The following is a 13,591-nucleotide window of genomic DNA, read 5'->3' as shown; positions in this document are numbered from 1 at the left end:
TACTAGCAACAACCCAATTTCCTTTACTGTCAAAAACAATTATTTTGGTTTTGTTGGGGTTTAATTGAAGGTTTTGTCTCATCCAGTTATTTGTGTTTTAGAGACTGACACGACCCCTCAATTGAACTGTAGTCATGTGTGTCACCTGCATAGCTGTGATAGCCAACAATGACGTTATGAAGAATTTGACTCTAGGGTAGGATATAGACGCTGAAAAAAAGGGGCCGAAGAACTGACCCTTAATGACTACAAAGGTACAATTGGGAATGAAGAATCAAAAACCGATTGCAACCAGGACTAACTTTATGGTTCTCCCGGAATAAATCAAATTTTAAAATTTAGGTTCCCAGCTTTGATGTCTAGTCTGCCACAGTGCTAGTCATCAATAGGATGCTCACATCTCTATCCTCAGGTCTTTTGCAAAGTGATTCACAGATGTATTTTCATTTGCTAATCTAGCATTGTTGACATATCAGAGCAGCAATAAATTTAAAGCATGCCTTTCTGTTTATGATCCCTTCATTTGTGCCCTGTTGACGTTGTCGTAATTTCTTTAACAACCTCTCCTAACTCACATACAATCTGGTCGGAAGTGTAGATTGCGATTGTGTGTGTATATATATGTATATATATATATATATATATATATATCTCTGTGTGTGCGTGTACTGATACAAACAATGTTTTAAGTCACTTTTCCATTGTTCGTTATCTTTAAATGCAACCAAGAATCCATCCATCCATCCATTTTCCATACAGTTTAATCTCAGGGTCACAGCCTTGCTGGAGCCTATCCCAGTTGACTGGGCGAGAGGCAACGTACCCCTGGACCCGTCTAATAATTAATTCAAACTATTGTACTTGCTAGTAAAACAATACACTGTGGACTGAAACCCACCTTGGTGCCCTGTCTCTTCTTGTTGTTACTACCCGGATTATTAATTCTTAGAAAAATGAATGTTGACCAAAATTCACTGTAATCTTGGTGACTGCCCCATTATTGGCTTTTTCAACTGTAAATTTTACTTTAGCATGCATTTTGAAGCAACCTGCAGGTGGCAGCTTTATACTCAACAACCATGTCTAATCATCCAGCCCACCCAACTGTCATGATCCTGCCGCTCCAGCCCGGGCTGTGCGGGTGCCCGCGCGGTTGCGCTGATTGGGAGGCGCACACCTCCGCCTCATGCGGGCTGATTATCCTGTGTATTTATATGACCCCGATGACGACTGGTCCACGCCAGATCGTTGAGCTTCATGGCCCGTTCGAGTACTTCCGTATCCCTGATCGTCACCACCTCCTCCTGTCGCCGTCGGAGAACAGGCGAAGGTCGGCACACACGGGTTGACGATCAGGGATACGGCATGAGGCGCAGGTGTGTGCCTCCCAATCAGCGCAACCGCGCGGGCACTCGCACAGCCCGGGCTGGAGCGGCAGGATCATGACACCAACATTATGAAGTGATACAGACATGTGTCAAAATGGCCAGGTTTTTTTTCTTTTTAAGATGGTGGGACCTTGGTGAAGAATTACAGCTTCCCTGGTCTAAACTAAGGGCAGTTTTACAAATTGGCATTGAAAGTTATAAATGTATATCATAAAATAAGTAACGTATTGCTTTATGTCCTATGAGAAGAAGACCGGTGGAGGGATTTGTGTGCTGCAGGGTCATTGAGGTCCGAACAGATGGATTATGTTGTGCTCCTTCGGGCTGACGTTTGTCTCTTCTTTTCTTTCACAATAGCCCTACAATTTCCCAAGATAAAGATGCCTCCCTTCAGCTTTAGTAATTGTAATCATATTTTAAACTCAAAAGATCATACTGACATTTGAGATTACAGTTTTTGCTGGTTGGTAATTGTCAATATCACTGCTGAACCAGTGCCATTTGAAGTCAAAGTTCTTGTTTTATTGACAAATACTGTATGAAGAAATGCTTTGGCTTTAGGCTTTCATTTGAGTTTAGTTCCTTTTTAAAGAAGTCACAAACTGTTTGTACATGTGCATCTTAGTACACTGCAAGTGCAATGGAGTCAATTCCTATTCATGTATGAATGTGCGTGTGAAAAACTGCCCGTGTCTCCAAGTGGTTTTCGCCTCCTAGGATATAGGATCCAGCTTGCTGTAACCATGAACAGGATAATCACTATAGAACACAAATTGGATACCAGTTTATTTTTATCCAGGGGTCCCAAACTGGTGGCCAAGGGGCCAGTTGCAGCTCCTGAGACAATATGTTGTGGCCTCCACCTTAACATGAAAATTTAATGTTCATGCTGTCCTTGTTTTTTTTTTTTTGTATGAATTGCACTTTTACAGTGTTGTGTCTGGAGCTGACAATCCAATTGATCATGGTGGAGTATATGGCTCTTGGGGGGGTGACATCTACTGTGCTTGATCCAAGGAGAAAAACACCTTTCATTGGGTGAAATCTACAGCAGCACAGCAGTGAAGCGTTTTATTAATTGCTTTGCACACAAAGTGTTTACCCCAGCATCCTTGTTTTTCTTATTTTGTGTTAAAAATGAGAAATATGTGTGAAAAGATTGGATTTTTAAAAAAATAATTTCATCAGGAGAACATTGATAACATTCAAACATACTTAAGCAGGAATGTTGACTGCAAGATTGTTTTGTTTTTAACAAACTTTTGTTATAAATACAATAACTATAATAACTATTATTAATTGAAACATGACATGAACAATGATTGTAGGATGTCCAACAGGATGCAATGTGATCATCTACACCCATGCATGCATTATTGATTTTTTTATTATGTGAAACATAATCTCATGAATACATGATATTTGAATAATTCAGTGTGGATTTGTATGTTCCACGGGGTTGGTTTCAAACAGATGAACAGTATAAATTTAGTTTGAAGATCATGCAGTGAACTCAAATTATTTAATCATTTTACAGCCTCATGACAGACAATTAAAATGTGGCTGTATAAACAAGTGTGATTAGTATTTTGGATAAATGTGGAATAATTAGCCAATCATACTCATTATCTGTGACATTGTGATACTTTAGATATTTGTGTGTGTACTTAATGACTGTATTGTACTATATAAGCTTTGATCCAGAACTGTGGTTCTCAGCAACTGTGTCTCCCAATTATCAGACTCTCTAAGTATGTGACAGAAATGCAATAATCCATAAACGCCTAAACAGCCCAGTTTGGATATTTGCAGTGATCATCCCATCATCTTGTTTACGGTATGTCTTTCATGCGCCACAGGCGTTGTCCTTCAGTAGGCTTTCACTGGGACTTACCAAATCTATAAAACCCCTCGCACATGCATTTAATCCCCTGCAGTGACAGCATACACCTCAAACACGGATTATGACTAAGTGCTGTCCCAGAAACCAAACAGTTACTGTCCACAATGTGTATTTACAGGAGTGGAGCTAGTATGTTTTCATGTGTACCATGGGTTTTTAAATTAATGGCTATTGATGGCTGCTGAATTCAAATATCCATGTTAACATGGAGGACTAGCAGTGAATGAATTTTTAAGACTTCCTCACCTCCTCTGTGTCCAATCCTGACCCAGCAAGGCTCATCAATTCTATCCTGTCAGGTTCCTTATTGTTCTGTCACACACACACACACACACACACACACACCACACACACACACACACCATATACTGTCCTAGACATTCGGGTTCCACTCACCCCTTTGCTCTGCAATCCTATATGTTGTCTCCTTGTGTAGCGTATTCCGTTTACATAGAGATGAGTCTGAACCTCATTTGTGTTCACGTGAACCAGGATGAGTCAACATAGCAGTCAATCAATCTATATAGATTATTTTAGCAGGTAAAAAAAAAAAAAAAAAAGATGGCCAGAACTGGCGGCTGAACCCAAATGCACGACTCACGAGGCTAAGGAGCAGTTTGGGAAGAGTGTTTATTCGGTCCAAGGTCCAAACACCAGTAGGCAGTCCACAAAGCCAGCAGTAGCAGATTCGGCAGGCGTAAGAGGAAGGTCAATAACGAGGCAGGGTTTGGTTTGGTACACGGGATAACAAGAGCAGAGACAAGGAGTTACGGGTGACATGGAATCAACAATCTGGCAACGACCAGACCACACGCATGGCCATAAATACGTGAGATGTAATTACTGAGATGAGATGGAGCAGGTGCGCGCCGCACCAGGGACCGGCATAGCCATGACAGTACCACCCACCCCCAACAGCCGACCCCGGATGGCCGAGGAGCATCAGGAATCCCTAATGTCCCTAATGAGGGAGGAGTCGACCATGAACCGGGAAGGAATCCAAGAGCGGTCCCCAGGACCGTACCCTTCCCAGTCCACCAGATACTGGACACCCCTCCCCCAACAACGAGACGACAGGAGCCAGCGCACAGCATGGACAGGGCCTCTGTCAACCATGAGGTGAGGAGTGGGAGATTTGGCCGGCGAGACCAATCGAGACACTCGAGCCAGCTTACTGACATGGAAAGGTGGGTGAATCCGCATCGATCTAGGGAGTTTCTGCTTCACGTTGACCAGGTTTATCACCTCCGTGATCAGGAATGGTCCGACGAACTTGGGAGCAAGCTTCTGTGATTCCACCCTGAGTGGAAGACCCTTCGCTGACAGCCAGACGCACTGGCTCACCCTGTGTAATCTGGTGGTTTTCCCTTCTTCCGGTCCATTGTGGCCTTATAGGAGCTTCCGTTGCGTAGCAGCATCCTACAGGCTCGCTCCCAGGTCCGTCTACAGCGTCTCACCATGGCCAAGGCTGATGGTACAGACAAGCCGGACTGTATAGAATGGAATGGAGAGGATGGATAGCCATGCATAACATGGAGGGGAGAAGTCCCTGTGGAAGCGGAGGGAAGGGAGTTATGTGAATACTTGACCTTAACTGTTGACTCCGTGAACGCAGGTCGTGAGAAGCCAGGCATCAGAGCCCAATTTGTAGGTCCTGGTTTACCCGTTCAGTCTGGCCGTTGGATTCCGCGTGATGGGCTGAGGAAAGGCTCACGGTGATCTCTTGACGCCAGTAGTCCCCCCACAAAGTCTAATGAGATGTGTGACCACAGGCATCATGGAACAGCTAGTGCGTGTAACTCCCCAGCGGGAAGTTATCGGGACGACTTGTGTGCGGTGCACGTTGTGCAGGTGTTAACGTACTCTGTAACGTCTTTCTCGCTATTTGGTCACCAAAGTGTTGTTCTATTAGAGATTGTGTCTTGGCTATGCCCGGGTGACATACAGTGCGGTTGGTGTGAGCCCATTTTATTACGTGGGCCTGTAATGGAGGATTGATGAACAGCTTGGCCATCGGGGCATCCATCCGGGGTTTGAGCATCCCTAAGTGCGTCCTCTACAACTGTTTCCATCTCCCAATTAAATGATACAAAACACGTGTTGGGGAGGATGGACGCTGGTTCTGATTCAATTTTTTCGCAATCGTGGACTTGCGACAGCGCGTCGGGTTTGCCTTTCTTCAATCCCGGCTGACAGGAAACCACGAAGTGAAACCGTGTGAAGAAGATGGCCCAGCAAGCTTGCCTCGCATTTAGTCTTATGGCAGATTTCAAGTATTCAAGTTTTTTGTGGATAGTATAAACCACGAAAGGAAGGGCTGGATGATTAGAGCTCCTGGTCTCCAATGTCGTAGTAACAATCCACAGGTGTTCATTTTTTAGATAGGAAGTTGCAGGAGTGTATCCTCCCGTTTTCTGACTTTTCTGTGATAGAACGGCCCCTATCCCTGAATTTGACGCATCCACCTCTGCAATGAATTACTGGTCGGGATCCGGCAGGAAGAGGATAGGGGTGGAGGGAAAGCTGGCCTTAAGTTTATGGAAGGCCGCCTGGCAACTTGTGCTCCAACTGAACGTGCTATGGGCCGCCGTGAGAGTGTGTAACGATGCCGTGACCACACTAAAATTCCGGATGAATTTTCCAATAAACCTCTCAACCTCCTCACGTGAGCTGGGTGTGGGCCAGTGGAGGATGGTCTCCACCTTACGAGGGTCCATGCAGGTTTGATGGAACTCGTATTTTTCTGCTTTTTACATACAATCCATGATGCAGCAACTGTTGCAAAACCGATCAGACATGCTTGCATGAGTCACTTCGTCCAGTGAGAAGATCAGAATGTCGTCCAAATATACAAAGACATGGTGGTTGAGCATTTCACAAAGCACGTCGTTGACAAGGTTCTGGAAAACGGCTGGCGTGTTAGTGAGCCTAAAGGGCATCACCAAATATTCATCATCCCCAGTGGGCGTGTTGAAGGAATTCTTCCACTCGTTCCCCTCCCTGATACGCACTACACCAATGACTCCACCACATATTCCCTCATGGCCTGTTGGTCTGGATCTGAAAGAGAATAGAGTCTCCCTCAAGGGGGTGAGGTGCCGGGCAACAAGTCTATCGCGCAATCATACGGCCTGTGTGGTGGAAGAGACTAGGTCTTAACTTTGGAAAAAACCTCCTTGAGATCTAGATAACTGGGGGGCACTAGGGATAGATCTGCTTCCTGCTGCAGAGTCCGCGGGGTGTCTGTAGCGACATTCGTGCCCTCCCTCCTCTGGGATGAGAGGCAAGTGACGCGGCATTTTGTCCCCCAAGACTTAATTTGTCAGGTCAACCAGTCCATTTGGGGAATATGTCGCCTTAGCCATAAACTTCCCAGGATAATGTCACTGCTCTGGGTATCGAACGTGTGAAAGTTTAGTTGTTCCGTATGCAAATCTGGAAATGTCATGTTGAGTAACTGGGTGCAGTGGGTTATTTTGCATCGGAATTGCCATTAGCCGCATATGCTTTACGGAGGCTTTGTGTTTTGAAGGTCGCTAGGCCCATACTGCTGATGAACCGAGGATTTGTGAGGTAGGCATCTCACCCGGCATCGATAAACGGCATGGCCGTGCGAAGCCGTCCGCCTGAAGTTAATGTCATATAAAGGAGGGCTCGAGCTGAACAGGCCGAGGCATGGTTAAGACTCACCGTCGTGGACACTCTGAGTGCGGGTCCTGCTGTTTTGACCGGGCACCAAGCCACGAGGTGGCCCACTTGTCCCCAATAGAAGCAGCGACCCTCTCGCCGGCGTCGTTGCCGTTCCTTGAGTCACACGCGAATCTCATCCAATTTCGTGGGTTCTTCTGCATCGGGAGGGGCTTGTTGAAGCTCAGTGGATTGTCTGAGTCTCTGTCAGGGTTTTCCCCATCGTGCTTTGTCCTGTTCTTGATTTACGAACCTATGATCGATTTTCAGGGCAAGCGTGATGAGGGAGTCCAAGTCCGTTGGCAGGTCCAACGGGATTATTTGATCCTTGATCGTGGGGGACAACCCCTGGACAAAAGCATCTAGGAGCGCCCTTGCGTTCCACTGGTTCTCGGCCACCAGAATGTGGAACTTGATTGCGTAATCGAGACTCTGCGTCGCCCCTGCTGGAGCGTGATCAGCGATGTGGCCGCCTCACGTTCAGGGGATGCGTACTGGAACACCTGTGCTGCCATGGCTATGACAAAGGACACCCACGTTCAGCACATGTCTGTGCTGCGGCTCCATTCCGCGGTAGACCAGGCTTCCGCCCTCCCCATTAGGTGGGAGATCATGAATGAAATCCTGGAGCGGTCGGTCAGACTGCAACTCAAAGTGCAACTCACACTGAGTGATGAAGGTCTTAATATTGCCCGAGTCTCCAGAATACCGCTCTGGGCGGGAGAGCGGTGAGAATACGGCCCTCTGAGCGTCAGGGACCTGCGAGGGAGTGGACTTGGGAGTTCGTAGGCCTGCCGCGGCAGCGGCTGGATCCGGGTTGGCGCCAACTCCACTGGACAAGGATGCGGGCAAGGACTCAAGCCGAGCCATTACCTCCTGCAGCTGGCGAGGAATCATTTGGAGGTCTCCTTCGTGTTCAGTCAGGCGTCTACCTTGAACCTGAAGAGCATTGCAAACCGGATTTTAGTCGGCTGGTTCTACTTTTTGGCCAGATCGTTCTGTCATGGCCAGAACTGGCGGCTGAACCCAAATGCATTACTCACGAGGCTTAAGAGCAATTTGGGAAGCATGTTTATTCGGTCCAAGGTTTAAACACCAGTAGGCAATCCACAGAGGCACCAGTAGCAGATTCGGGAGGTGTAAGAGGAAGGTCAAGAACGAAGCAGGGTTCAGTACACGGGATAGCAAGAGCAGACACAAAGAGTTGCGGGAACGTGACATGGGATCAAGGATGTGACATCGACCAGGTCACACACATGGCCATAAATACGTGAGATGTAATTACGGAGACGAGATGCCGGTGTGCGCATCTGCTGATTGGAGCAGGTGCGCACAGCCATGACAGACATTGAGATTTAAAACATTCTTCCCAAGATTTCGCTGGCCAATACGGTTGCACGAAATCAAAATGGTTTCACCAATCACTCAAGATAGGTAAAATATAATCACTCAAACTGCAGAAAAACAGAAGTGGTATTACAGCATACGCACAATAACCTAAATAAACATTTTTGTCATTGATAATTGTCTTGAATCCCTCCAAAGTTATAAATGTGTCAATTTCAAGTCCTTCTGCACATTGTTCCAGGTAAACAGGGCAGGAAAAAAAAAGTGTTTTAAACTAGTTCAGTTCTGACGCTCTGGAGCTGCATCTGTGTGATGTCCTGGACTGTATATATCAGATAAGGTTTCTACATGTATGAACACAAACAAAAACAGATTTACACATACAAGTTAGCCAATGAGAGTCTACAAATCTGGAGAATGTGCAATGAAATGAAAGGAACAAGGATGTACACAATAGCTCAACAAGTAAAACCTCAACAAGTGCTGTACAGTATAAATTTTCTTTAAAAACTGACCAGGAGCATTCATGAAAATCGGGTGCAGTGAATATTATGATTTCTTTCTACAAAAAAGAAACATAATTTCAACTTAGAAACAAGTTTGTCTTTGTGCATTTTTAAAGGACAAGTTGTCATACATTAGAAGAAAAAAAGAGGTGATAAAATCAATTTCAACGCTATGAACAGTTGACAGGTGAGAAGGGGAAGGTGAGAAGGAAGATTCTCGTCACTGTGGAAATAGCATGGTCTTGGATATATCTGCATTTAGACCTAACATAAACCGAGTCAAAATGAAATAAACCATGTTAAATGCTTCTTGCAACATCTTAACTGGTTTAAAGCTGACAATAAACAATTACTGTATCATCAGCATAAAATGGAACATTGTAATAAAGGATTAGGCTAATTATCAGAAAACAATTTCACATTAATTTTGAACAACAGTGGCCTCAATATGGAACCTTGAGGCTATAGAAAGTGCACATAAACTGGGAAGGCAGGACACACTATGATCTGTCCCATAAATATTAATAGAACCAGTATACAGTCCTGTTAGATATGCTAATCTTATGGGGTGTATATGCCAGGCTGAAATGATCGACTGTGTCAAATGCTTATCATAAGTCAACCCTCAATATCTGATATATCACCTCAATCCACTCGGTTTTTGACACGGTGACACACAAACTGAGTGGAGGCAATGTGGCCCTGTTTGTAGATGACTCACTGCTCAGAACAGCTGGGAGAGAAAGGCAACATTTTTTTTCATCTAACTTTGCAGATGAGCATTACATCACAGAGACCACATGAAAAGTGGGTCAGGCCCTTTGCACGCTGTTGTTTTTTTAGTGCTCTTATGAAATTCATTCAACATAGGCAAACTGTGTCAGAGCCCAACAGCTCGGGGTGTTAAAACAATTCAAACAGTAAGTAGTCCTTTATTGCAGCCACAGATATTGGAACTCCCCATTACATAGATCAGATGTGTGCATAGTGTTGCAATTATGTTGTGTCCTGCACACTGGTGGTCAGTGTCAGACTAACACAGAAGCAGCCCTTTTCAATCACAAATCATCCCTGTAGGTAATCAGTCTTTCTATGTTTGTATTGGCATCATCCATCCATCCATCCATCCATCCATTTTCTTTGCCGCTTATCCTTACGAGGGTCACGGGGCATACTGGAGCCGTTCCCAGCTGTCAACGGGAACACCCTGAACTAAGGGGCAATTTAGAGTGTCCAATTAATGTTGCATGTTTTTGGGATGTGGGAGGAAACCGGAGTACCTGGAGGAAACCCATGCAGGCACGGAGAATACATGCAAACTCCACACAGTTCTGAGGTCTGGGATTGAACCCGGGACCTCAGAACTGTGACTCCAACGCTTTTACCACCTGCTCCACTGTTCCCCCGCGTCATTCATTTGACAGATTTTATTTTTAATGTAATTTACCACATAGCTAACACTAAAAGATATTTGTGAGGTTAATTGTGTTGATCAAATTGTTAGTTTAATGACATAGTACTCTTCTATAATTATAATCTGAAAATAATTGATTTAACTACAATGGGAAAACATGACTGGATTTCTCTGTTTCTTTCTTTTCTGTTTTATGCAGGAGACCCTGAAGACATTTTCCTTTCTGGTTTTTGTGGGGGTCTGCGTTTTGGCATCGATCTACCTCTTTTTCATCCTCCCTGAAACCAAAAGTAAAACATTTATGGACATAAGCCAGAGTTTTGCCAAGATCAACAAAGTCCCCATCCCCGCCACGACCCATGAAATGAAGCTTGTTCTGTGTATTGAGCAAGATATGAACGGAGAAGTGCAAAATGGCTTTAAGGTGGAGAGTTCCTTTTAAATCAACACAAGTTGTCATGGGGGGAGCATGAAGATACACAGTAACAAAATTATTTTTATATATTCATCACATGACCGACATGCAACGTGTTAAGATTTCAAGCAATGATTCAGATTTAAAAAGATCGTCATATCAACTTTCCCTCATGCATAAAAAATAATGTGTAGCAGTATTGTCATTTAGTCATTTTCACACAGTAGATAATCACTTTCAATATTCTTAAGAGAGAGGATAAACATGCCATAGCAACTTTGCATTTTGCATCTTACAGATAATGTGTAATTATCCCAAATTAAATCATTCAATCGTAATCGGAAAAGTCGTCTGGAGCCGAGACACAACTTAATCTAGTGATCTTCTCGAAAATTTACTTGTAATTTTCATCGTTCAGAGATACCTGATTGTTGTCAGGTTAGCCTCTCAGTGAGCACTCCAGCCCTTTTATTTTGAGCGTTGGTTGACTTTACAATGGCTGAAAAAAAGTATTCAACACGCCACCTTTTTTCTCACCAAATGTTTTTCCAAAGGTGCCAGGGGAATTTTCACCTGATGATGTGAACAGCCCAAGTAATAGATACATACAAAAAAAGTGGAACAAATAATATAAGAAATTAAGGTGTCTGTAATAATGTGAAATGACAAAGGGAAATGTATTGAACAAAAAAGAATCTGAAATCTTCCAATCATGAAAAAGTAATCCAGGCCTTTGTCAGTGCAACTGAATATCAGCGGCTTCCATCTTAATTGATGGCCTACAACGTGGTCTCTTTTACAAGGTGTAAATGAAGACCTACTCCCGAAGGACCCCCCCACAGGACTCAATAAGGGACATGGTTGAACACCTTATCCAAGTCAACAAGACACATGTAGACTGGTTAGGCCAACTTCTATGTACCTTAAGGACCCTGCCGAGGTGTAGAGCTGGTCCATTGTTCCACAGCGAGGATGAAAAGCACATTGCTCCTCGTGAATGTGAGATTTGACTCCCTGAAGGACCCTTCTCTCCAGCACCCTTGAATAAAATTTATCAGGGAGGCTGAGGAGTGTGATCGCCCTTTATTTAGAACACACCCTCGGGTCCCCTTGAAAAATGGGACCACCACCTCAGTTTGCCAATCCAAAGGCACTGCGCCCAACTCATATGGCCCCTCCTGCAGAAGGTGAGCCCATGCGAAAGGGGACATTACATTACCCTTTTGGGCTGTACCTGGCCTAGCCCCATGCGTCCAGGCTCGGCCACCAGATGCTCCCCTTTAAGCCTTACCGCCAAGCCTGGCTCCAGAGAGTGACCCCTGTGACCCTGTCCGGGCAAGGGAAACCGAGATCCAATTCTTGTATTCGTCATAGGGGTTTATGGAGCCCTACTATATCTGGTCCCTCACCTAAGACCCTTTTTCCATTGGCTATCCTTGCAGGGGTGTGAAGCCCCAGACAACTTAGCTCTTCGGCTCATTGGGACACACAATCCACCAAGATAACGTGTCGGCTCAAGGAGTGGTCACCCTTTTGTGACTGGGGACTATGTTCTCAGATTTGGAGCCTCTGATTTTCAGCAAAGATGCAATACTGAACCCACCAAACTGGACGCCCTTTAAGGCTTGGCTGCACCTAGAACAGGGGTGGTCAATGTGTCAATCACGATCGACCTGTCGATTGGGAGGCAGTTTTGGTCGATCACGTGACGGCGTGCCAAAAAAAAAAAAAAAAAAAGATGTCAGCCTATCATCCGCCTCGTTGGCTGAAGTCTTCTCCAGCACCTCCTCCAAAGAGTTCCGCAGTTCCCAAAAATAATGGGTACTGTGAACTGTGAAAGTTTTCTTACAATGATATTTCAGTGACCATTGTGTTTTTGTGAGTATGCGTGTCCATTTGAGTGTACAACTGTGGCACAAACCTGAAGTTTGGTTGGTGGTCACCGTAGGTACTCTACTCAATATAAGTGTTACCCCCATGATTAGCTTCAGGGAATGGCATGTAACCCCAGGGCCACTACAGTGTCGAGGAATTTTCACAGAAAAAAAAGATGACAGATGCTGCTGAAAATTTTGCTGCGAGTGGAAGCTGTAAAACAACCATAACTCTGCCACTCTAAAACCCAAAAGGCCATGTAGTGTGGCTAACTCCTACCACATTGTGTTAGCTGATCGAGGAAATTAATTGGACTGAAGCAGACAAGCGTACAATTGGGGAGCAGATACAGTTCCCCGCACAATGAGATGTCCTGAGTATTTATCAGGTTACTGGCTATAAGATTAAAACATATCAACACAGAGGTTCTATGAATACAATAAACGAGGTTTTAAACTAGTGTTTAAGAAAAGAAATATACATTCTTTTGGAGTAATTTTCCTCATTCTTCCCTCTCTCCCAGCTTGCCCTTATGTTCCGGTTCTGCCTTTTACATCTACCACATGTTGTCCTTGTTGTTGGCATTGACTGTGATGGTTGTTTTATTGCATTGAATTTTGCTGTTACTCAATTTTCATTTTGTCTACCCATTAAATTCATTTTTCCGTTGCTTCTTGCCTCAGGTTGTGCTTTACAGTACTTGCTCATCTCACAATTGCCTATTCCTTAGAAATCATTTAAAATGGAAACGAACAGACTTTCCAACAGTATGGAATTTGTACGCAATAATCCTCACTTCCAAAGAAAAAAATAATCTAACAACCCCTTTGTTATAGCTCATCATGTGTAACAAAAGAGGTGAGAGGTCATAGGTCTAAAAGATTATGTGAATGCACTGAAAAACCGCCCCTCTCACAGTCAATCAAATCCCATTTTTGTGATCTGGAAAAGAAAGAATGGCGGCTACTTCATAAGAATCTTATTTTATGACTACAGATAATTTTTTTTTTTAGCTGTGAAAATGTATTTCCTTAAGGACACCAGTTACTGGCAAAT

General features: G+C 44.3%; 1 protein-coding gene across 7 annotated transcripts in view; it reads left to right on the top strand.

Moving 5' to 3' along the window:
* The window catches only part of slc2a9l2 (solute carrier family 2 member 9, like 2), a 112,377-nt gene extending 99,172 nt beyond the window's left edge, over positions 1-13,205 (top strand). For 6 of the 7 annotated variants that reach the window (XM_061832686.1, XM_061832688.1, XM_061832683.1 and 3 more), the window contains exon 13: positions 10,445-13,205. In XM_061832686.1, the coding sequence (XP_061688670.1) occupies positions 10,445-10,687 (243 nt within the window). In that variant the 3' untranslated portion in view covers positions 10,688-13,205. Of the gene's footprint in view, positions 1-2,320; positions 2,738-10,444 lie in introns of those variants that run through there. The other variant, XM_061832691.1, reaches the window with a different exon arrangement.
* Positions 13,206-13,591: the final 386 nt, after the last annotated feature.

The sequence above is a fragment of the Syngnathoides biaculeatus genome, chromosome 10 (genome assembly GCF_019802595.1).
Source record: "Syngnathoides biaculeatus isolate LvHL_M chromosome 10, ASM1980259v1, whole genome shotgun sequence".
Taxonomy (NCBI): Eukaryota; Metazoa; Chordata; class Actinopteri; order Syngnathiformes; family Syngnathidae; genus Syngnathoides; species Syngnathoides biaculeatus.
This window is presented reverse-complemented; position numbering and strand designations above follow the sequence as displayed.